Source organism: Oncorhynchus clarkii, chromosome 10 (genome assembly GCF_045791955.1).
Source record: "Oncorhynchus clarkii lewisi isolate Uvic-CL-2024 chromosome 10, UVic_Ocla_1.0, whole genome shotgun sequence".
In the NCBI taxonomy this organism is placed as follows: domain Eukaryota; kingdom Metazoa; phylum Chordata; class Actinopteri; order Salmoniformes; family Salmonidae; genus Oncorhynchus; species Oncorhynchus clarkii.
Genome location: NC_092156.1, coordinates 56718091 through 56744598, shown reverse-complemented (window position 1 = coordinate 56744598; position 26508 = coordinate 56718091). Strand labels below are relative to the sequence as shown.

The following is a 26508-nucleotide window of genomic DNA, read 5'->3' as shown; positions in this document are numbered from 1 at the left end:
CACATCACCAACAAACTATCATGATCCAAACACACCAAGACAGTTGTGAAGAGGGCATGACAAAGAGGGCACAACAAATCTCCCTCAGGAGATTTAAAGGATTTGGCATGTGTCTTCAGATCCTCGGAAGGTTCTACAGCTTCACCATCACTATTTTTTATTTAACCTTTATTTAACAAGGCAAGTGAGTTAAGAACAAACTCTTATTTACAATGACGGCCTGCTCCGGCCAAACCCAGACGGCACAGTGAAGTGACAATTGTGCACCAGTCATGGCCAGATGTGATACAGGCTGGATTTGAACCAGGTACTATCGTGACCTCTCTGGCACTGAGATGCTGTGCCTTAGACTGCTGCGCCACTTGGGAGCCAAATTTTGCCTCTGTTTTGAATATTGGCCAACTGACAGAGCTCGCACTTCCTCTTGAACTTTTTCTGACACTTTAACATGAACAGTGAGTTGGGAAATGCCCACAATATGTATTATAGAAGGAGAAGTATTATTATGTTCTATTTAGCCTTTGTTAATCCAGGTTAATCTCATTGAGATAAAAATATATTTTTCAAGAGAGACCTTGTCCAACCAAGATAGCAGCAGGGGTGAGCAATGTTTGATACAAATATCAGACATACTGTAACAACTTACAGACATAGACACACCATAAAAAATTAACATTTACATAGACAGACATACATTTCAATTACAGAAACATATAATCATCTTAGATTTTTTTTAAATCTATCATATGTACCACAGCATCAAGTCCGAATGACAATCACATTCCTTAGAAACATGTGTCAACCAAACATTCAAACTCCTCCAAGGAAACAAGATTCTGGAGATTCATGCTGGTCTGGACAGAATTACAAAATCACTGGAATTAGTTGCTAAAATACTTTTTGCCACGATCTGTTCTGATTTCAGTAACCATTAAAAGTAAGTAGTGAGACCGTAGCTGGTATTTAATTTTCGGACCTTATCAAAGAAGTTTTCCCAAAATGCCCTTCTAAATCATAGTGTAATAATGTGTAAGCGTAGTAGAGTCAACGACGAACAGCCAACAGCACTATAGAGATCACAGTGATGTGTCAGATGCTTTTGGTTGCTAATAAACCTAAGAGCTGCATGATACACAAAATCAGGGTTGTGCTTGAGGTCTGTTTATACATTACATCACTGTAGTCCAGGACAGACAGGAAGGTTCTCGGTAGCAGCTATTTTCTGGCCTCCAATGAAAAACAACACTTATGCTGGTAATAAAGACCTATTCTCAACTTGATCTTCTTTACCAGGTTCTCAACATGATTAGGGGAACTCAGCTTCACTCGCTCTATGGAATTTCCTTCCAAGGAAGTAATGACACTGTTTTCAGAGTGTTTAGTATTGGAAAAGACAATGTATTTTGTTTTAGAGGAATTCAGAAGGAGCTTCAAATCATACTGATTCTGTTGACGGATGTTAAAAGCTGTTTGAGCTTTTTAAAAAGTCAAAGTCAAACTGCTGCCACTTGAATAGAGAACCGTGTCATCCTCATAGAAATGTACTGTACATCAAATCAAATGCATTGGACACATACACATATTTAGCAGATGTTATTGCAGGTGTAGCGAAATGCTTGTGTTCCTACCTCCAACAGAACAATACACACAAATCTAAAAGTAAAAGAATGGAATTAAAAAAATATATAAATATTGTGACAAGCCATGCCTGAGTGGCATTGACAAAAAATACAGTAAAATACAGTATGTACATTATGAAATGAGTCAAACAGTATGGAAACATTATTAAAGTGACTAGTGTTCCATTTAAAGTGACCATCAGCTCTATCAAGTCTTCCAATGTTGTCGGGTCCACCAACAAAATGAAGAACCCTTTGGTGATCCAAAGTATGGCAAGTATTTAAGATGCATTTAATGGTATCAGACTGTTGTTCTTTAAAAGGAAATGTCTGTCACATAGAGAAGCTAGATAGCAGAGCGATAGACAAGATGTTGAGGAAACAGGCAGTGGGCTTCACGTAAAACGTCAATGTGGTCAGAACAGTAAATGAGATGGGGAAGATGGTTGAGAATGCTGTGAATGTCTCAATAATGATACTGTTACAGCGTGAGAAGAAAAAAGCTGTGGGTTATGAGGGTATCGCAGTTGTCATAGTGTCATAGTTGAGTGTCTGAACGTGGTGAACTGTTCTTGTTCTGGTTCAAAACACTCCCGTAGAACAAGAAAAGAGACGTCTTTAGTGCCATTAGTACATCTGAATTAACTGACAACTGCTAAATGGTTTAACTAGCTAACATAACCCTCTCAAAATAGGTCGACATGTCTTTTTTGGCCCGGTGTATCTTATAAAAGTTATAGTTCACCCTATTACAGAAATGTGTCCGTTGTTGTCTTGTCCTGATTCCAAGGTATCTACTCCACAATCCATCATTAATCACAAACTACAGGCTCTTCTCCAAAATGAATTGGGAAAAAAAGATACTATACAATATCCCTATACTAACGTCACAAAAGTTGAGAAAACCAATCAGAATGCAGGTGAAACATGTTTAACTTTCACAAATGTGTCAGGTGTTATAAGAATGTATTTAACGAGCTGTGAGGAATGTGAAGAATAAATGAACGTGTCTGTGACTAAGCTTATCTAGGTAGACATATTTGTTTGACATGCATATTATTTAAGAGTAACAGTAATCAATAATAATACATTTCATTTCTTAACCTGCTTTCAATTAAAAATCGCAAAAATCGCACAATCGCAAAGTGCTAAAAAGTAAGTATATTGTTACTATTGAGTGTACAGTGTACTGTAACTGATTTTAATTTGGTATTATTAGCTTTAGGTGTTGGTGTTAGGTAGTTGTAGTTTTTACAGGCTCTGATTCAGACTTGTATACATTTACAAAAAAATTACTTTAGTACAATTGGGGGGCTTAAGTCCATGTTAAATCAACAAATCTCAAGTCTGGATAGTGTCCCCATTGCCTACCAAAATGTGTTGTTTTTAACCTTTATTTAACTATGCAAGTCAGTTCAGAACAAATTCTTATTGACAATGACGGCCTAGGAACAATCGATTTTTAACCTTGTCAGCTCGGGGATTCGATCTAGCAATCTTCTGATCTAGCAACCCAACATACCCTTGAGCAGTTTTCACATTTTGCCGCCTTAAATTAAAATATTAAAAGGGTAACATTTAGATTTTTTTCCCCCCTGATCTACACAACCTAAAACACATTTTCAAACTAAAAGAACAATTGTAGAAATGTGACAATACTTTTGCTCCCCTAAATTAGGGGGGAATATGTACAAGAGGTGCTGTAATTCCTAAACGGTTCACCCAGTGTGGATCAAAATAGCCAGCAGACAGTCTTCACTCACAGACACTAAACACATAACGCCCTGCTCAAATGGATCATTATTGTGTCACCTGGTCAAATTGTTCACAAAGCAGGATGGTGAATCCTTCACAAACATACAATAAATAAATGCATGTCGCTACACACACAATAATATCTGCTAAATATGTGCATGTGACCAATACATTTAAATTTTATTTGATGTAAAAAAAAATAATTTTAAATCATGTTTAATCAAGAATGATTAGAGAGAGAGTGTTCCTGGCTGTTTTCTCTCTCTCCTCCCCTCTCTCTCTCTCGCTCTCCCTCCTCTCTCTCTCTCCCTCCTCCCTCACTCTCCCCCTTCTCTCGCTCTCTGACTTCTCTCTCTCTCTGTTCTCTGCCTCGAAATGTGATGCTCATCCACCATCACTCAACATTCAAAAATTATCTGGGCTAGAAAGAATGCACACAGGATAAGTTCCTCTATAACAGTCTTTTCAGAGACAAATTAACAGGTGTTACCTTTGATGCGGTTTCATCATTTTGAAAAACACTGCAAAGATTGCTGGGTACACCACCAAGGCTGCCGCTCTGATAACAGGATAATATCTCGCTCCATGCCCCTCCTCTTTTTTATATTGTTTGTGAAAGTAAATACAGCTGTAGATGTAAATTTAAACTCCACCCACCCGGCCCCTGGGAAAGCTTAAACTAACAAACTCAATGTCTGGGCGCTCTTGTCGAGTATCTCAGACTATGTCATGTTATTTGTAGATGATTTAGTGGAACCAGTTGGATGATTGTATGGACTGTAGGCTACAATGCTGTTTTCTCAGAGAAAAAAACTGAAGGTGACGCTGCTGAATCTCTTCGGTATGTGCCTCTTGATTATTGTGACTGTGGTTGTGGAGACTTGAGACTAGAGACAGATGTGTTAAACTCATGTGTGACACATTTAGACATTTTTCCATGTGATACAGAAACGTAATATATATATATATATATATATATATATATATATATATATATATATAGGTAAGCTATACATGTAGGCTTATTAGTCTTATTAGTTATGTTCCCAAATGTAATTACTGTGTCTGCAGGCTTGGCTACCTGATGCTTTATACAATGTTATGGGACTTCCACTGTTGTTCCAGGCGGAGCCTACACCCTCAAGATACACAACTGATATAAAAAGGAGGCATCGACCCATTTGCTAAGGTTGTAGGGAGTTTTTATGTGCAAAAGCATTTACACAAGCATAGCCGCAAAAAGCAGTTTTATGGTGGGGGCTGGGCGCTGTTTTTTTTCTGTTTTTTTCCTTCTTTTTTTATTTTTCAGGGGGTGCTACAGCCCTATTTCCCTTGGCTATGTTCACAAGCGTTGATGGCTACACCTAACAACAGTTGTGTGAAAAAAAATTGTGCAGACATACTCTGTTGTATCTCATAGAGAAAGCGAAGTTTATCAAATTGAGTAACTCAAGGTGACTTTATCTGTTTCTCTGGGACTAATGATCTGACTGCAACCAATTTGCCTCTTATTTGAATGTTGGGCTTGAAGGGGCAGCAGAGTAGTCTAGTGGTTAGAGCGTTGGACTAGTAAACAGAAGGTTGCAAGTTCAAACTCCTGAGTTGACAAGGTACACATATGTTGTTCTGCCCCTGAACAGGCAGTTAAACCACTGTTCCTTGGTCGTCATTGAAAATAAGAAGTTGTTCCTAACTCATTTGCCTAGTTAAATAAAGTTTTTTTTTTTTTTTTTTAACTGTGATCTCACACAAGTCATTCCCCTCTGTGTTCAAATCAAATCAAATCAAATCAAATCAAATCAAATCAAATCAAATTTTATTTGTCACATACACATGGTTAGCAGATGTTAATGCGAGTGTAGCGAAATGCTTGTGCTTCTAGTTCCGACAATGCAGTAATAACAAGTAATCTAACTAACAATTCCAAAACTACTGTCTTGTACACAGTGTAAGGGGATAAAGAATATGTACATAAGGATATATGAATGAGTGATGGTACAGAGCAGCATAGGCAAGATACAGTAGATAGTATCGGGTACAGTATGTACAAATGAGATGAGTATGTAAACAAAGTGGCATAGTATAGTATAAAGTGGCTAGTGATACATGTATTACATAAGGATACCGTCGCTGTTCAGGATGGAGAAGAGAGAGCATTTCCTCTTGGTAACAAGATTTTATCAACTCACTGCATGAGATGTTTGTCCAACTTGCCTAAAGTGCTGCTCTTAAACAACTTCCCCTTTTCTGAAACTGTAACATGAACAACTGTGTTGTATGTTTCGTATGACGTTTTAAAACATTATTGTCATGATAAGAACTAGAGTTGGGAATCTCCTCCATGGTGTTGTATCATTGAATGACAATGAGCATACTGTAGGTCCATCAACTAAATGAAGAACCCCCGTAGATCAAACATTCAGGGCCTGTTTCCTGGACACAGATTAAGCCCTGGACTAAAAAGTATGCACAATGTAGAATCTCCATTTAAACAGGGTTTTAGTCCAGGACTAGGCCTAATATGTGTCTGAGAAACAAGCCCTCAAAGTATTTAAGATGTAGTGTGAGAAGGAAATGATGTGGGTTTTCAGGTTTTGGTTTTGTCTGTCAGATCTATCTTGAGTTTTTTGACTGAGGTGCTTGTGAACTGTTAAGGGACTGTAAGGTATTTATAATGAGGGATACCTGGAGAAAATCGGACCTCTCTGAAATTAATATGGATGACCCTTCAGTAAAATGTATTTTTACACTCCCTGACCGTTTGAAATGAGACAAGTGACCCTCCCCTGTACCCAAAATGAAACAAAGTGGATAGCAGAGAACATGCCTACTGCTTTACCCTCAATCCTAGGGCAGACCAGAGCCTTTAGATATGCAGTTTTAGAAGCTGTTCTTAATTTTGTAAGCATTAGCCTACATGCCAAAATTGTCAGACGGTTGTGGATTCACATTCCACCGCGGACAAGGGTAGAGGGGAAAAGATCTCCATTATAATAAAAGCACTGCATGAATCTATCATCTTATTTGAGTTCTGAGAAGAAATGGCCTTTTATAAACACATTTATGCAATTCTACTTCATTTTACATGACTGGAGACAAGCAGAATATTGTAATATCAAACCAGAGCAAGAGACTGAATGAGCGCATGCTACAGCACCAGAGAGGTTGTGATTTCAATACAGGCTGTTAAATAAGAGGATAGTCTAAGTTAGGAACAGTGCTAACAGTGTAATAATGAACCAGTTACATCTGAAGTATCTAATCATCGAATTTGAGAAAAATAAATTTGTTTTTTAACACAGAGCCGCATATCATAAGGTAGGCCTATATGCACTTGTAACTTTTTTTACACAAAACTATCTACTAATTTATTATATTTTATTCCATGATATTGTTGTTACAAAATAGATTTGTGTCGTCTGTGGGCATGGGAATATAAAAGCATCTGCTATGCTAAATTAACAACTAGGCGTGCATAGCTCACCACATGATACTCAAACCAAAGACTGGACAAACTCGTGTTTCTTAAAGTTAATTTAAAGGCACTGTAGAATGACTGTATAGCTTAATAAAGCATTTTATTATTGTTCAATTCTAAGTAATTGTTTTTGGAAATGTATATTTATACAGCCTAAATACAAAATGCATAGGCATGTTGCTAAGGATCGATTTTCTCCTACAATGGCATACCCAAATCTAACTGCCTATAGCTCAGGAGCTGAAGCAAGGATATGCATATTCTTGTTTCCATTTGAAAATAAACACTTTGAAGTTTGTGGAAATGTGAAATGAATGTAGGACAATGTAACACATTAGATCTCATAAAAGGTAACACAAACAAAAAAACATGCAAGGCATACATTGAGATATGACTCTATTTGTAACTTCAATGTTGTCTTCAACATGGCAGCAGTGTGTGTGCAACGTTTCAGACTGATCCAGTGAAGAATTACATCACTACACAAAATGTTGCATTAAGTCTGCGAGGAGTTAACGTGATAAAAGTTTGCCGTGATAGCTACTGTGAATTGGACACTGCAGTTAGGTTAGCAAGAATGTAAGTGTCCTGCCCATTTAAGACATGTCTATGTCCCAGAAAGTTGGCTGCTGTTTACAACTTCATTCTAATCACTTTATCTCATATTGAACAACAACTGTCCCGGTTTAGGCACACTGATCCTGTAGCGGTTTTAAAGTGCTGTTGTTGATGTGTTCTTGAAATGCTGAGCGCTCCTGCCTTCCTGTAGTGTCACAAATGCTTCACAATTAATTTCTCAAATGGCTATAGCCTTGAAATAATTAAGAATATAGCCTAAATAATTCATTGTTGTTCCTTTCTAGACTACCTGGCTTACTCCTGACTAGAGATATGTTGTTTAATAGCCTGTTGAAACTTTGCAACAAGCAAAGTAAATGTGTCTCCTCGACTATAGAAGGTTGAAGCGCAACCTTCTAAGTCATAAGCTAGGTTTTCATCCAATTTGGACAGATTTTCATGCAAATACCCTAGAATATGCATAAAGAAAATCTCCACATTTTCCCACCTGTGGTGTTTTTCCACAAAATTGACTTTTCACGGATAGGAATCAGTGTTTGATGACATAATGCACACAAAATGCACTTTTTAGGTTAACTTTTCATTCACCAAATAAAAATCTAAAGTTCATAAGTTTCCATCGCCTTTTAAACTATACCAATAGTATTGTCATTAGCAAATGTGTACTATTGTAAGGGGTGCGTACTGACGGCAGAGAAGTCAGGCGCAGGAGAGCAAGACTGATTTACAACAGTGCAGTTCAATAAATAAAACCACTGTAAACAGTACAATAAATCAATGGGTAAAACCCGTCACACACCAGCATAACGTGCACAAGCACTACAATAAACAATTCTGGACAAGGACATGGGGGACAGAGGGTTAAATACACCACATGTAATGATGGAATTGAAACCACGGGTGTGGTAAGGCAAGACAAAACAAATGGAAAATGAAAGGTGGATCGGCGATGGCTAGACGACCGGTGACGTCGACCGCCGAACGTCGCCCGAACAAGGAGGGGGACCGACTTCGGAGGAAGTCGTGACAACTATGGTCTTGGCATGTGCGCTGTAGCCAACAGATTACAGACATAGTGTTTAGGCTGTGCGGGTAAAGTCTACATCAGGGGTAGGCAACCCTGGTCCTGGAGTGTCGCAGGCTCTTCATGATATTGATTTAACCTCCCTGGAAGACCAGGTGTGTTGAATTTAGGATATCACTGAACTGCTGAATTACATCAGTTGGTCAGGTGTGGTGCCTAGTTGGAACACAATCCTGCAGTAACTGCAGAACTCCAGGAACAGGGTTCCCTACCCCTGGTCTACATGATGAGATTATTATGGATTTTTTAAATATGTAAAACGGCAGTCAAGTATTGATCATAATGTCACCATAATCAGATCCTCGATATTTATTGGAAAGAAGCATCAAGATCACAGTGCAATTTCAACACCCTGTGAAGTTCATTAGTTATTTCATCTGTAGCCTATTCAACTGCATTGTTTCCGGAGTCGTAGTGGGAGGATCACACACAATATCATTGTGTGACTTCGATATGATGGTTTTAATATATTTTATATTTGCGCATAAATGCGTTTCCACCAGAGAAGAGCTTTGACTGGGCTGAGCGGGAGCTGCCTGACCATAAAGGTGGGAGGGCCAAGATTCCAGAGGTTTCGGAACGGAGTGCTCGGTTTGGGATGTAGGGTTTGAGCATAGCCTGAAGGTAAGGAGGTGCAGTTCCCCTTGCTGCTCCATAGGCAACCACCAGGGTCTTGAAGATGATTCGAGCTTCGACTGGAAGACAATGCAGTGTGCAGAGGAGCGGGGTGACATGGGAGAACTTAGGACGGTTGAACACCAGGTGGGCTGCGGGATTCTGGATAAGTTACAGGGGTTGGATGGCACAAGAGTAGAGCCCAGCCACCAGAGAGTTGCAGAAGTCTAGACAGGAGATGACAAGTGTCTGGATTAGGACCTGCACCGCTTCCTGTGTATGGAAAGGTTGTACACTATGGATGTTGTATCGCATGAACCTGCACGAGCGAGTCCCTGCTTTGATGTTTACAGAGTACGACCGGGTGTTGTTCAGTGTCACGCGAAGGCCTTTCCCAGGAGGAAGATTAACTTTTGTCAAGGTTGAGCTTGAGATGGTTGGCCAACATCTTAGCTTAGATGTCTGCCAGGCAGACAGAGATGTATGTTGTCACTTGGGTGTCAGAAGTTGTAAGGAAAAGAGCAGTTGCAAGTCATGCGCATAGCAATGATAGGAGAGACCATGTGAGGATATGACAGATCCAAGTGACTTTGTGTAAAGAGAAAAGAGGAGAGAACCGAACCCTGGGGGACACCAGTTGTGAGAGCACGTGGTGCAGACACAGATCCTCTCCACGCCACCTGGTAGCAGCGACCTCCCAGGTAGGATGCAATCCAGGAGTGTGCAGAGCCTGAGATGCCTAACCCTGAGAGGGTGGAGAGGAGGATCTGATGGTCCACATTGGCGAAGATAGAGGATAGATCTAGTAGGATGAGAAAGAGAGTCAGCTCTTCATGGTCAGGGTCATGAAAAGCATTCTGAGAGAGATAACAAGAGAGTTGGTCAGAGACAGCACGCTCAAGTGTTTTGGAAAGAAAAGAAAGGGATTACCGGTCTATAGTTTGACATCAGAGAGGTCGAGTGTTGGTTTCTTGAGAAGGGGAGCGATTGGCCATCTTGATGTCAGAGGGGCCAGTGGTTAGGGATGAGTTCATTAGGAATGGGAGTAGGTAACAAATGACATGACCCTCCCCTGGACTAAATTAAAAAAAATACTAAACCTTTCCCTTGACTGAAATTGAAAAAGCATTTTCCTCCAGGTCACAACCACCCACTAATTGGAAAAACACACTTGGCTGTTGACCAAGAAAATGCATTGAAGGGAAGGTAGCATAAAACTAACCACATATAACATGGATTTGCATTGGTATACGAATCCAAGTTACACCAAACTTGACATTTCTTTAGTTATTACATATAACCCGAGTCATGTCGTAAAACAAATTCTGGGGTGTAATGTAATATGGAGAACCCAGCAAACCAGCTTATTCCCTAGGATGTAGACTCCCACAGAAATAACTTCAAATTAATCCAAATCATTTGCACTCATTATTATTGGTTTCAATCCAATGTTTTGCTTCCAAAGAACAGCAAAGGAGCGAGGTGGTTCAGAGCGAATAACCGTTTATTCACAGCTAATCTAATTTTGTCTCCTAGATATTTCTTTGTCAGATTTTCCGCTATTTGTTTTTACGTACAAGAAAATGCACTGCGATAGGAAACAAATTCATGACAGACAGAGAGACATAAAACATACACATTTATGACCAATAAAAACAAAAGTGTACATCTCAAAAGTTTACATCTTTTGGGGTGGGGTGGGGTGGTGGGGGTGGGGGCTTTCTTCTTCTGGAAGTGTTCCAAGAGTTCCACTTTCTTCTCATCTGTCCAAAAGCCTTCAAGGAACCCAGGGTTTTCACATGGATTTTTTTTTTAAAGCCAGAAAGAATCATATCTACACAGCACAACAATTGTCATTGAAAGCACAGTGTTTCCCTTCTGAATAATTCTACTACCATCAAATATCCCCATCTCTTCATAATGTATCACATGACATAGCCTAAGTCATCATTTAAATACTATCTTTGATGAGACTCTGTGGCAGAGCATAGCATCTGCTAATTGGGTTACACTATTCATTTGTTATGTTAACACTATAACATGTAGTAGCCTAAACCTTCTGTTGGAAAATTCTATATTTCACTGTTGGCCGCATCTTGTTCTAGATAAAAGTGCATTGCACAAACCACAACATGTCGCTCACAGTACATAATATGTATTTGAAAAGTACAATTAACTGAATAATGGAATATGGGTTTACCGTTCTCAGGGTACTCAATCCTTACCATGAAGGCCAATGGGATGCTGCCTTCTGCCCTTCACACTCCTTCTTCATCTAGCAAGAGAAGGATGTGTTAGCAACAACTATTAAAAAAATACTGCTACTACTACTAATAATAATAATAATTCACAGGTGGACAAAATGTTTGAGGACATAGATGTCAAAACATGAGAAGGAGAAGATATTAAGGGTAGAAAAATAGGAAATAGCCGTTGTATTACTTTGATTAATGATAATCACTTCTTGCATATCAGTAACTGCCCAGACTGACTATAGCCTATAACGGCCTTAATCTGGATTTACACTGTACTAGGCATACTCTAATAGAGGCTCTGCAAATATTTTGTAACTTTTAGCTGCTAAACATTTTCACTTTCTGTCATATATTATTGCTCAGATTAACACCTGGTAGAGTGAAAGCCAAGCCTCTGCTGACTACACTGGATGACTAAGAATAACTACCCTCTGCTCAAGTGACCACCATTTTGTCATCAAAGCCCTCTGCTTCTTTTGCCTCACAGACTGTGGATGTCGAAAACATAAAAAAATAACAGGAATCAGACAACAGAATTAAGTAGGACATCATTTACAAGATGTGATTGAACTGTGCTGACTAGTCAACTTTTTTCTTACCACCTCAGGTCTTATCCCAGCTTTGATGAGACTAGTACGTGCAACTTCCATTGTAGGCCTATTTACTCCCCAGGCTCCATTTTGAAATGATATGGAACCATCATGGAAATCGTTGAAATGGTCTCTATGTGGACTGACATGGGCTGGGAATGTCATGCCAGATTAGGCATTTGTTTAACTGTCTCTTTTGCTTGTGTCTTGTGTGTTTCTGTGCTCTCTTTATATATATGTGAGCTGTGGAAAGGATTTAAATCTTCTGAGGACGGTACACTTTGTCTAATCGAATCCAATTTTGTTATTCCTGGTAATACCTTGCCTTTCTGACTACACATTGGAGAAATTCAACTTCCCTTTTGATTAGCTGAGGTGATTTGATCAGGTGTGAAATGCTCTATCGAGGCACAGTTGATCCTTGATTGCGATACAGTTTTGGAAACCTTGAACATTCAACTTAATTATCATCCAGAACGAACCTTTAAAGTAGGCCTACACAAGATAAACTTAGTGTTTGCTGTTTTAACACAGATTTCTACAAAGATGTTTTGTTTTTACACAGCTTTGAACCAATGTTTTTTTTTTTTCATTCAGTGTCCTAGTTCGGGTAAATATGCAATGAAAACACCAATGTGGGAATCTGTGTCCAAACAATGCACAAACAGTGCATCATTTTGTATTTGTAAAATTATTTTGAGGTGATATGAAGGTAGTTGCCAAAATCATATTGCATGCAATGATTATTAGCCGGTTAGACAGAGCTGTCGGGAATGCTGTACACAGTGACTCCAATGGGATATTTTTTTTATTTTACCTTTATTAACTAGTCAAGTCAGTTAAGAACAAATTCTTATTTTCAATGACAGCCTGTTCCTAGGCTGTCATTGAAAATAAGAATTTGTTCTTAACTGACTTGACTAGTTAATAAAGGTAAAATAAAAAAAATATCCCATTGGAGTCACTGTGTACAGCATTGTCAACTTCAGGGGCAGAACAACAACAACCTTGTCAGCTCGGGGGTTTGAACTTGCAACCTTCCGGTTACTAGTCCAACGCTCTAACCACTAGGCTACCCTGCCACCCCAATGAGAACCCAATAGCTGTATGGCCTTGCTTTCTCATAAGCAGGTTAGACCTAGCTCTGATTCACCCAAGATGTGTTTGGTCTTCGCCAGGCATAATGGGAAGCAAGTCGTCCAAAAAGTTATACCTTTGACTCATCTGTCCGTAGAACATTCTTCCAAGAGTCTTGATGATCATCCAAGTGCTTCCAGTTTATTTTTTTTGATGAGATGTGTCCCATTCTGTCTGGTGAAAACCAAACATTGCATTCCACAGTAAGAACCTCATACTAACAGTCAAGCAGGTGGTAGTGTGATGGATTGTGGATGCTTTGCTGCCTCAGGACCTAGATGACTTGCCATAGAAGGAAACATAAATTATGCTATGTATCAGAGAATTGTCTGTCCATCCGTCTGTGAGCTGAAGCGCAGCTGGGTCATGCAGCAAGACAATTATCAAAAACAGACAATCAAGTCTACATGAAAATGGTTTTAAATCAACACATTTTTAGTTTTGGAATGGCTGAGTGAAGGTCCAGACTCAATCCCAATTTGGATTTAGGAACAAGCAGTTCATGCTTGAAAACCTACAAATGTCACTGAGTTAAAGAAGTTATGCAAGAGTGAACAAAATTCCTCCACAGCGATGTGAGAGACTGATCAACAACTACAGGAAGCATTTGTGTTATTATTGTGTTATTGACTGTACGTTTGTTTATTCCATGTGTAACTCTGTGTTGTTGTTTGTGTCGCACTGCTTTGCTTTATCTTGGGCAGGTTGCAGTTGTAAATGAGAACTTGTTCTCAACTGGCCTACCAGGTTAAATAAAGGTGAAATAAAAAATACAAACATTTGGTTGCAGTCATTGCAGCTAAAGGTTATTGAGTGTAAAGGGGAAATTACTTTTACACACAAGGGAATTTTGTTGTTTTTTGTAAACTAAGGTTCCCTTTATTTAATATTAGGTTTTGGTTGAAGATCTGATATCATTCAGTATCAAAAATATGCAAAAATAGAGAAAATCAGAAAGTGGGCAAATACTTATTCACTGTACTGTAAGTTCCTGTAAAAATTGGCACAGAAGTTGTCAACTGTCATAGGGACATCAGAGATCATATCATTCCCTTGAACTGTTGAGTAGTGTTACTTTTAGTGTTAAATATATACAGCCTAAAAAAAAAAGCAGAGTTCTGCTCTCCTTCTTCAAGCCATTTTTTCATTGATCTGAATGAAGCACCTCCTGCCTTAACCTTGTCAATTTCATCCAGTTTATTTTGTTGGTTAACTAACTTAGCTTTATCCGTATCTGAGAGACGATTAGGAGGTCTCTGGAAGAGGGAGGTATTTCTTTATGTAACATTTTCATCTTCTATCCTTCTGGTCTTTGCAAGATCACTGCTATATTTTCTTAAATATTTACCAGTTTCAAACTTTAGAAGTTCCCAGTTTGTCCTATATTCACTATTTCTCTGGGCTTTATTCCAAAAATGTATTACTAAACCAGTGAAATTTGACTATTTCATGTTTTAATATGAAGCTATTAGATTTCCGTTATGAAGCTTTGCATTGACTACCATTACAGGGCAATATTCACACGTGTATGCGAATAGCTCTATGGTCTGTTACAGGCGTGTCAATCATTTGAAAATAAACCATTTCTTTAGCCCTCTGAATCCAGCCGATAGTTAATATGTGAACGTCTAGTGTATGTTTTGTTACACCAGGTATAGGATCTCTCAAGAGGAAACTTCTCTCTCCATAAATCCACTAGATCAAACTTCTGCAGAAATAACTTTAGATTGGCATTCAGCGATGTAGACTGCCGCGGTGGCCACCTATCAAGATAATTATCTAAAGCAATATTAAAATCTCTACCTATTAAGAGTAAGGAGCTGGGAAATGTAGAATATCAACATAACATTTGATTTTCTACAGCCTCAGGGACAATTTTCTTGTTTTGAGTTGTTCCCATAAATATTGACAGTATCCAAAATCATTTGACTAAATTCAATAATAAAGAAAAAAGATAATGACCTCTTGAAAAACCAACAACCAGACCATATGCATAGACCTTGAGTTCAAAAATCTAAATATACTTATAATTAACTGTCAATCAGCTAAAGAAAAAATTAACTAGCTTTCAGTCAGCAACAAAAATACCCCTGAAGTAGCCTTTTCCTATAAAATTACGACTGGAGTTTATGTATAAATGTCTTGGAATATTTACATTTTGGATAATCTCTTAAACAATGGGTTAAAGTTATGTAGTGTAACCCTAGGTGTAGAATAGTCAATAATGGCTACTTCTCAGAAACAAGTAAACTGTCAAGAGGAGTAAAACAAGGTTGTCCACCATCAGCATATCTATTTAATATGGCCATCGAAATGTTAGCTCTTAAAATCAGATCTGACAATAATATCAAGGGCCTAGAAATCCAGCGCATAAAAACTTGAATGCTGATGATTCATTGCTTATTTTAAATCCACAATTTGGATCTCTCCACAGCCTCATAGATAATCTAACCTCTCTGGATTAGAACCAAATTATGATAAATGTACTATATTACATATTAGATCACAAAAAAATACAACTTTTGCATTACCGTGTAGTTTACCAATAAAATGGTATGACAGTGAAATGGACATTCTCACGCTGATTAACTCTTCAGTCATATCGCAGTTTACCTATTTGCTTACGGCCTTGTCTACAGCGACTTGATTTTTTTATTAGATGAAAGAAAGAATATTCCATTTGATTTGAAATGGCAAGCCAGACAAAATTAAACGGGCCTATTTATATTATGAATATGAATTCAGAGGGCAGAAATTATTAAAAATTAAACCATTATGCCTCTCCCTAAAGGTTTTAGTCATACAAAAGTTAAACTTAAATCCGAACTGGTTCTCCAGCAGATTAGTAAAATGACAACCATTCATTATTGGTTTCAGGTGTGATAGGCCAAGGCCAGAGTGACCCCAAGGGCCAAGACTGAGCAGCCCGGCACTGTTCATAGGCCGTCATTGAAAATAAGAATTTGTTCTTAACTGACTTGCCTAGTTAAATAAAGGTAAAATAAAATAAATAAAATAAGGATTGCCTAAATGGGTATCTCCCCTGACGTGGGCATGCTTTCAATACAGACTCCATTTATCATACAGTATTCCATATAAGGAATACAGACCGTATGAAAGTTGCACAGTATACCCTTAATTGTGTAATAAATCAAATCTAGTGATACATAACTTGACATTTCTGCCATCCATTGTGACATTGTGGGATGATAACCAACCTTCCAATTAATGGAATTGCATTTCTTAGCCGCCATAAATGCTAGGTTACACAGTTTCTTCTGATAACAGTCTCCAATATCAACATTTCCAAGCAAACAAAAACAGGCACTATATGTGTACATGCTGAGATAAAAGAACATACTCTTTGCCAGAATTCATCCACCCTTCACAAGACAATAACATGTTCAAATATGCCCCCTTTTGTGCTTTACACCTCCAGCAGAATAATGCAATTTCTGAATGCATGATATTCAGTTTAACTTGCATATACAGTGGCAAGAAAATGTATGTGAACCCTTTGGAATTATCTGGTTTTCTGCATAAATTGGTCATAAAATTTGATCTGATCTTCATCTAAGTCACAACAACAGACAAACACAGTCTGCTTAAACTAATAACACACAAATTATTGTGTTTTTCTTGTCTATATTGAATACATCATTTAATTAAACATTCACAGTGTCGGTTGGAAAAACCCTAGGCTTTCTCCAAAAGCTAATTGGAATCAGAAGTCTGCTAACCTGGAGTACAATCATTGAGATGAGATTGGAGATGTTGGTTAGAGCTGCCCTGCCCTATAAAAGCACTCACAAAATGTGAGTTTGCTATTCACAATAAGCATTGCCTGATGTGAACCATGCCTCGAACAAAAGACATCTCAGAAGAGATGAACTTCTTCGTGATCGGTGTCCCTTCCAAGGGACGGTTGAGCTAACGTAGGCTAATGCGATTAGCATGAGATTGTAAGTAAACAAGAACATTTCCCAGGACATAGTGTCACGAATCCCGCTTCCTGAGTCTGTGTTTGCCTGTGTTTCTGTCCTGGAGTGTGTTTCCGGTGTCCTGGAACGCACCCTGTCTGGTTGCCGGGCGAATTAGCTTGTTGGGAGATCGATGTTCACCCGCACCTGTATCCCATCAGTAATCTGCACACCTGTCCTGATCATCACCTCTCCCCTTCAAAAGCTCTGACCTGACATCCATTCCCTGCCGGATCGTTAGCCATGAACAGTGTGTTGTGCCAGAGTATCAGCCTCAAGTTGGATAGAATTTGTTTTGTTGTTTGTTACGTATTGCTTGCCTTGAACTTACCTCTGTTTGTTCTGTCTTCAGTTACTCACCCGGATCATTTACCCCATTCCCGCCTGGTCGTCAGAGGATTCCGCTTCCTCATTGGATCCACCTATTTACTCCCATCAACTCACCACCGCTACCCGCTGCACCACCTGGATATATCTACCCATTCACATTCACTTGTAAATAAATACTCACCTTCTTCCTACTCTCCTTGTCCTGGTCTGCTTCTGGGTTCGATTTTGAAGAATCGTGACAGAACGATCCGGCCAAGAATGAACCCAGCGGACCTGGATTCCGTTTGCCATGCCATTTCCCAGCAGGGGAAGACATTGGGACAACACAAGACGGCGCTACAGGAGATAGCGGTTGCAATCCAGAAATTATCTGCTAGCTTGACACAGATCCAGGATCAGCTCAGTTTGCTGGAAATTCATTCACCACCTGTTTCACCCATCTCACCTGCCGTGCCTGATGCGGTTTCCTTCCGTGAACCCAAGGTACCGACGCCTGATAAATATGAAGGGGATTTGGGAAGATGCCGTTCGTTTCTTATGCAGTGTGGGTTAGTGTTTGATCTGCAGCCCCATTCTTACGCCACTGACAAGGCTAGGATAGCCTTTGTTATTGAACTGCTGCGTGGAAGAGCTCTGGAATGGGCTTCAGCCGTTTGGGAACGACAGGGGACCTGCATGGCTTCATACCAGGAATTCACGGGAGAGATGAGAAGGCTTTTTGACCATCCTGTCCGAGGTAAGGACGCAGCTAAACGTTTGTTCACTCTTTGCCAAGGAGCTCGCAGTGTGGCAGATTTTATGATCGAGTTCAGGACATTGTCTGTGGAGAGTGGTTGGTATGAGGAGTCACTACAAGCGTCTTTTTACCAGGGGTTGTCGGAGCAACTCAAGGACGAGCTGATATCCTATCCAGAGCCTAGTGACCTAGACAGCTTGGTCAATTTATCTATTCGGGTAGATAATAGAGTCCGAGAGAGAAGGAGGGAGAAGCAGTGGGGCCCATCCAATCAATCAGCAACTCGGTTACCATTCGGTTCAGGAAGTGAACCAGAACGTATTGATCGTTATTCCCCACACGGGATTAGTGGAGGGGTCTTGCCACCAGAGCCTGAATCAATGCAAGTGGGGCGACACGGGCTAACTAAGGAGGAGCGCCAACGTAGACGTGAGACCAACAGCTGTCTCTACTGTGGTAGCTCAGGACATTACATCTCCGCTTGTCCACAGCGCTCGTTAAACTGCCCGGCTCGCTAGTTTTGGGAGGAATTTTAGCGAGCCAGATTCAACCTCTCAAGAATCCTGTCAGACCCCGTTTTCCTGCGACCCTTATGAATAAGGATCAAAGCTTAGAGATGAACGCTTTTATCGATTCAGGTGCCGATGGCAGCTTTATTGATGCTGACTTGGTGGAACAGCTGGGGCTTTCCAAGGAGCAATTGCCGGAAGCCATTGAAGCAACCACTCTGAACGGCAGTAGTCTGGCACGGATCACTATGAGGACTGAACCGGTTAAGATGTTGTTGTCGGGTAATCATTCAGAGTTTATCTCCTTCTTCATTCTGTCCTCGCCCCATGTTCCTCTGGTTCTTGGTTACCCCTGGCTGAAGGAACACAATCCCTCGTTTGATTGGGTGACGGGTAAAGTAACTAGTTGGAGCATTGATTGTCATGCTAACTGCCTTAGGACTGCCTGTTCTCCTGCCATTTCCAGTCAGGTCAGTGACTCTGCTCCTCCTGATTTGTCCCTGGTTCCAGAAACATATCACGAGTTGGGTGAAGTATTCAGTAAACAGAAGGCTCAGTCCCTTCCTCCCCACCGACCTTATGACTGCGATTAATCTGTTTCCTGGCGCCGCCTTTCCCAAAGGACGGTTATACAGTATCTCTCGACCTGAACGTGAGGCCTTGGAGACCTACATCAAGGAGTCTCTAGCTGCAAGTCTCATTCGGCCCTCGTCATCACCTCTGGGAGCAGGATTTTTTTTTTGTGAGCAAGAATGATGGCACTCTTCGACCGTGTATTGATTATCGGGGTTTGAATGATATTACGGTCAAGAACAAGTATCCCCTGCCCTTGATGAGCTCGGCTTTCGATTCTTTACAGGGTGCTACCGTTTTTACAAAGCTTGATTTACGTAATGCTTATCATTTGGTTCGGATCAAAGAGGGGGACGAGTGGTTGACTGGGTTCAATACTCCGATGGGAAATTTCGAGTACCAGGTGATGCCGTTTGGACTGACCAACGCTCCTGCTGTGTTCCAAAGTATGGTAAATGACGTTCTGAGAGATATGATTGGTATTTTTGTGTTCGTTTACCTGGATGATATCCTCATCTTCTCGAAGGAGCTTTCTAGCCACGTTCAACATGTCAAGCAGGTCCTGCAGCGGTTATTGGAGAACCGTCTGTTCGTGAAGGCTGAGAAGTGTGATTTTCACGCCCACACGACGTCCTTCCTCGGTTACATCATCTCCAGGGGAGAGATCAAGATGGACCAAGAGAAGGTTCGGGCGGTTCGGGATTGGGTCCAGCCCGGTTCGAGATTGCAGCTCCAGAGATTCCTGGGGTTTGCAAATTTTTATCGGAGGTTTATCCGTGATTACAGCCGGGTGGCCGCCCCTTTAACTGTACTGACGTCTTGCACCAGAAAGTTCTGTTGGTCTCCTGAGGCAGACCGAGCATTTCTAGATTTGAAGAGCCGATTCACCAACGCCCCGATTCTCTCTCAACCTGACACTTCCCGTCAGTTCGTTGTGGAGGTGGATGCGTCTGATGTGGGGGTGGGCGCCATCCTGTCCCAGCGTAGCTCCACTGACGGTAAACTCCATCCCTGCGCCTTCTACTCTTGTCGTCTTTCTCCAGCTGAAAGAAACTACGATGTGGGTAACCGGGAGCTTCTCGCTGTGAAGCTTGCCTTAGAGGAGTGGCGTCACTGGTTGGAGGGAGCGGAGCAACCGTTTGTGGTCTGGACTGACCACAAGAATCTGGCTTACGTGCAATCGGCTAAACGTCTCAACTCTCGTCAGGCCCGGTGGGCTTTGTTTTTTGGACGCTTCAATTTTTCCCTGACGTTCCGACCTGGGTCGAAGAACGGGAAGGCGGACGCCCTGTCCCGGATGTTCTCCAAGACGGAGGAGAGTGAGGCCAAGACTGAGACGATTCTTCCCCAGAACGTTGTCCTGGGAGATGTTACATGGAGGATTGAGGAGGAGGTGATGGCGGCTCTTCGGACACAGCCCGGGCCCGGTAACGGTCCACCCGGTCGGTTGTTCGTGCCTGAGTCGGTTCGTTCTGCTGTCCTTCAGTGGTCCCACGCCAGCAAGATAGCTTGTCACCCTGGTGTTGCTCGGACTATGGCGCTACTGCGCATACGATTTTGGTGGCCTGCCATGGGAGAAGATACCCGGAGGTTTGTTGCCGCTTGTCCTGTTTGTGCGCAGAATAAGAGTACCAATCGGGCCAACTCTGGGCTTCTTCACCCCCTACCTATTCCCCGAAGACCTTGGTCGCATCTGGCCCTGGATTTTGTCACGGGGTTGCCCTCTTCTGTTGGCAACACGGTTATTCTGACCATTGTGGATAGATTCAGCAAGTTTGCCCACTTTGTTCCCCTCTCCAAGCTGCCTTCTGCCACTGAGACGTCCGAGATCCTGGTTAGTGAGGTGTTCAGGGTCCACGGGTTGCCCTGTGACATTGTTTCTGACCGTGGTCCTCAGTTTACCTCTGCTGTCTGGAAATCCTTCTGTTTGGCCATTGGAGCTACAGTCAGTCTCACATCTGGATTTCACCCCCAATCTAATGGTCAGGCGGAGAGAGCCAACCAGAAGATGGAGTCCACGCTGCGTTGTCTTGTCTCCTCTGATTCCACCTCTTGGTCATCTCAATTACCCTGGGTCGAGTATGCCCATAATACCCTTCCTTCATCTGCCACTGGGATGTCCCCCTTCCAATGCCTGTACGGATACCAACCTCCCTTGTTTCCTTCTCAGGAGAGGGCTCTTTCGGTCCCTTCTGTCCAGGCCCACATTCGTCGTTGCCACCGGACCTGGCATCGGGCCAGGAAGGTTCTCCTTAGAGTTTCTGACCGGTATCAGATCCAGGCGAATCGTCGCCGTATTCCTGCTCCCGCTTATACCATCGGAGATAAGGTGTGGTTGGTTACACGGGATCTTCCTCTACGGACTGAGTCGAGGAAACTGTCACCAAAGTTCATTGGTCCGTTCGTGGTGGAGAGAATCATTAACCCTGCTGTGGTCCGACTAAAATTGCCGGCAACGCTTCGAGTACACCCCACCTTTCATGTCTCCTGCCTCAAGCCGGTTCACCTCAGTCCTCTGTTGCCCCCTCCTCCTCGTCCTCCTCCTCCTCGGATGATCGGAGGTGGTCCTGTCTACACGTTGCGCCGCATCACGGCGGGGTCGAGGGTTCCAATATCTCGTGGATTGGGAAGGATATGGTCCAGAGGAGAGGAGTTGGATTCCTCGGCGTCAGATCCTTAATGACGACCTGCTTCGTGACTTCTACCGCCTGCACCCTGGCGCTCCAGGTAGTCCGCCCGGTGGCGTTCGTCGGAGGGGGGGTACTGTCACGAATCCCGCTTCCTGAGTCTGTGTTTGCCTGTGTTTCTGTCCTGGAGTGTGTTTCCGGTGTCCTGGAACGCACCCTGTCTGGTTGCCGGGCGAATTAGCTTGTTGGGAGATCGATGTTCACCCGCACCTGTATCCCATCAGTAATCTGCACACCTGTCCTGATCATCACCTCTCCCCTTCAAAAGCTCTGACCTGACATCCATTCCCTGCCGGATCGTTAGCCATGAACAGTATGTTGTGCCAGAGTATCAGCCTCAAGTTGGATAGAATTTGTTTTGTTTGTTACGTATTGCTTGCCTTGAACTTACCTCTGTTTGTTCTGTCTTCAGTTACTCACCCGGATCATTTACCCCATTCCCGCCTGGTCGTCAGAGGATTCCGCTTCCTCATTGGATCCACCTATTTACTCCCATCAACTCACCACCGCTACCTGCTGCACCACCTGGATATATCTACCCATTCACATTCACTTGTAAATAAATACTCACCTTCTTCCTACTCTCCTTGTCCTGGTCTGCTTCTGGGTTCGATTTTGAAGAATCGTGACACATAGACATATCTGATATTGGCAGAAAGCTTGAATTCTTGTTAATCTAACTGCACTGTCCAATTTACAGTAGCTATTACAGTGAAATAATACCATGCTATTGTTTGAGGAGAGTGTACAGTTTTGATCATGAAAAGTTATTAATAAACAAATTACGCACATTTGGGATGTCTTGATACAATTATTTTAACAGAAATGCAATGGTTCATTGGATCAGTCTACAACGTTGCACATACACTGTGCAATCTAGTGGCCAAATTCTAAATTGTAGCTGGGCTGGAATAATACATCATGTCCTTTTTCTTGCATTTCAAAGATGATTGTACAAAAAAATACAAAAGAACGGTTGTTTTTTTCTATGTATTATCTTTTACCAGATCTATTGTGTTATATTCTCCTACATTCCTTTCACATTTCCACAAACTTTGAAGTGTTTCCTTTGAAATGGTACCAAGAATATGCATATCCTTGCATCACGGCCTGAGTTACAGGCAGTTAGATTTGGGTATGTCGTTTTAGGCAAAAATTGATAAAAAGGGGTGGATCCTTCATTTAAGCAGACTGTGTTTGTGTATTGTTGTGAATTAGACTCCAGGTAATTCCAAAGGGTTCACATACTTTTTCTTTCCACTGTAGTATATTCTATGGATGATCTTAAACTGCAGTCATTTATGTCTGAGATTATATGTACATGACTGGGCATATCTGTCTCCATTCATCATCAATAGTGTCTCCCTGGTCTTCCACTCATTTTTATTTGACGTGTTTTGTGTCATCGGGAAAAGCCACTATCAACCCATGATACAGTTTGGAAATCAACTTTAGATGTTTGTCTGACTGCTTTAAAATATTTTTTTTTATCTTGAAGCTTCTTGCCTGTCCAGTGTTTGCTGCACTGAGAGATAAAATGTATCTGCAAAAGTTCCCCTCTGCGCAGTAACAGACTGGTCTTCCCTGACTGCCTGACCCTGCTGAGTCCCCTGTCACCATCTGATACTGCTCAGATGAGGCATGACAAAGAATTACCTTGGTGTGCATTTATACATTATATTATCCAAGAAAACAATCAATGGTTCAATAATTGAAAGTACCATTATTCCCAGATCACAGACTCAACTCAAGATGGAACTTTGTACCCATTCACTGATTGTTATAATATATTGCACAATTCACATGAGCTCCATAGACAGATCTTATCTGGCTGTCTGACCCTGCTGGGAAACCTGTCACCATCTCATCCTGCTAAGACATGATGAGCATAGTGTTGTGTACTGACTGTGCACCATGACAGTGAAGCCTGTAGAGCTGTTAATACCGTGTCAGTGTGAAAAGTAGGGAGTTAGCTGGGGAAACTGATAGATCAATAACGTTACATTGCTATACTGACTAATAAAAACTCACATTACGTCGGAATATATATTTCTTTAATAGTTTGGCCGCTTGTTTCATTGTTTGATTCAGGTCTAGTGTGAATGAGTCAAAAATAATAGCTAAAGTTAGTGAGCTAGCAAGCTAACGTTTGCCAACTTTTGCCTAGCTCTAGCTAATGGTACATCATAGCATTTACTTCGGTATACAGTGCCCTCCACTAATATTGGAACCCTTGGTAAATATGAGCAAAACAGGCTGTGAATTGTTTTGTTGTTGCTGTTTATCCTTATGGTCTTTCATTCAAAATGTTCACAAAAATCTGTAAAATTGTTGAGAAAAAAATGTGTAATAAATGTGATAAATATTTCTCTCCGGAACATGTGTGCCACAGTTATTGGCACCCCTAGAAATTCTTATGAGTAAATCTAACTGAAGTATATTCCCATTCATATTTTACGTTTTTAAGTTCACCTGAGTTATTAGGAATGCTTAAGTGGTAAGCCATGACTTCCTGTTTCACCGGGGTATAAATAGGAGGTGACATACAGGCCAAGTTCCCATATTTATCCATCGCTATGGTAAAGACCCGAGAATACAGTAATGTTGTGCAACAAAATGTTGCTGGGCTGCACAAATCAGGAAATGGTTAAAAGAACATAGTTCAAAGGTTGAAAATGCCCATTTGTTGAATAATAGTGAAAGCTATGAAATAACACACATCAAAACTATGAAATAACACATATGGAATCATGTAGTAACCAAAAAAGGGTTAAATAAATATGCATATATTTTATACTTTAGATTCTTCTAAGTAGCCACCCTTTGCCTTGATGACAGCTTTGCACACTGTTGGCATTCTCTCAACCAGCTTCATGAGTTAGTCATCTAGAAAAACCTTTGAATGAGTAGGTGTGTCCAAACTTTTGACTGGTACTCTATATTTGAGAAAAAAAAAATGTTTTATGATAAGAATGTATTTTTTCTTTCAATTATTCTACTTTAATTAAAGGTTGGATTTGTGTGATTTTTTAAATGAAAGACCAAGAGGATAAACAATAAAGACGTTTTATCACTGCCCATTTTGCTCATATTTGCCAAGGGTGCCAAAATTAGTGGAGAGCACTGTATACATTGTACCTGTCCCTAACAATATAAACAAAATCATACCGCTGCCTTTAGCCTGTACAAAATATATTTCGGCCAGTTCTGAAGTTATATGTTGCTGTAACAAGTAATGCATGCAAATATCTTTTGTCCTGGTCAATTTTGACTAAGATTAATGTGTTTTCTCTATTATGTTATAGGACTACTGTATGTTCTGACCGTTATAATGCGTGAACACGTATTTTTGTGATTATGTTGACTATTAAACATAGTCCTATAGCCTAACATAACAGTCTGAGGTGTTTTCCGACACTCGCAAAATCGATGAAATAGTTGTTTTTTACAAAATATGTTTTGTTTTAACACTTTATTAAACAGTGCATAAAGCTATACTCTGATCTTTGTTTTTTCTCATGTCAGTGTTTGCTTATCCTGGATGAGTATGACAACAAATAGACAAAAAAAAACACAGAGCACCATGTCCATGTAGGCATTTAGGGTTGGTTTCCCGGACACAAATTAAGAATTAACATTTTCATTGAAAGTATTTTTAGTCAAGAACCAGTTTGACGAAATTGTTGAATCTCTAATCAACTGTCAGCTTAGATCTTTGCTTGCTACGAAATCTAATCTTAATGTTCATAAGTCAGGCTTCTGAACAAGACATAGCACCATCTCGGCAGCATCATTGGATGTATATTAAGCAGTACTTGAGTAAAAGTAAATAAACCTTGATAGAAAATGACTCAAGTAAAAGTGAAAGTCACCCAGTAAAATACTACTTGAGTAAAAAGTATAAAACTATTTCGTTTGAAATATACTTAAGTATCAAAAGTAAAAGTATAAATCATTTCAAATTTCTTAAATTAAGCAAACCAGACGGCATCATTTTCTTGTTTATTTTAATGTACGGATAGCAAGGGGAACGCTCCAACACTCAGACATCTTGGTAAGTGTGTAAATGTTATCATTGTCCTGTCCTGCTAAGCTTTCAAAATGAGTACTTTTGGGTGTCATGGAAAATGTATGGGGTAAAAAGTATATATATATATTTATTTTTTTCTTTTGGAATGTAGTGAAGTAAAAGTAAAAGTTGTCAAAAATATAAATAATCAAGTAAAGTACAGATACCCAAACAAACTTCTTAAGTAGTACTTTCAAGTATTTTATTAAGTGGTCAATTGTTTGGATCAGTGTTAATTTTGTCAGCTAAAATAGTGACTAAAATATTTCCAAACATTCCAAATATTTTTCAGTGGCAATTAACCGCCTAAATAGACCAAGAACAAACAATAGCAGCATTGATTTAATTAGTGATGCCACAGTCTAGCTATTTTTTTCTCTTCCTTGTGTACAGCAGTAGGTTGCTTGTTTATAGCAGTAGGAGTTTCTAGTCTTGCTCATTCCTCTCACTTTCCCAACTGCATTTCATAGCCAGTTTCGGTGGAGCCAAGTCTCAATCTTATCCTGAGAGAA

The 26508-nt window shown here is 40.6% G+C and overlaps 1 protein-coding gene across 3 annotated transcripts in view; it reads left to right on the top strand.

Annotated features, from left to right (window-relative positions):
• The window catches only part of LOC139418811 (SLAM family member 9-like), a 139590-nt gene that overhangs the window by 106076 nt on the left and 7006 nt on the right, over nucleotides 1–26508 (top strand). The window contains exon 1 of one of the 3 annotated variants that reach the window (XM_071168530.1): nucleotides 4044–4215. The exons of 1 other annotated variant lie outside the window; for it this stretch is intronic. In XM_071168530.1, coding sequence (XP_071024631.1) covers nucleotides 4164–4215 — 52 coding nt within the window. In that variant the 5' untranslated portion in view covers nucleotides 4044–4163. Of the gene's footprint in view, nucleotides 1–4043; nucleotides 4216–26508 lie in introns of those variants that run through there. One more of the 3 variants, XM_071168532.1, reaches the window with a different exon arrangement.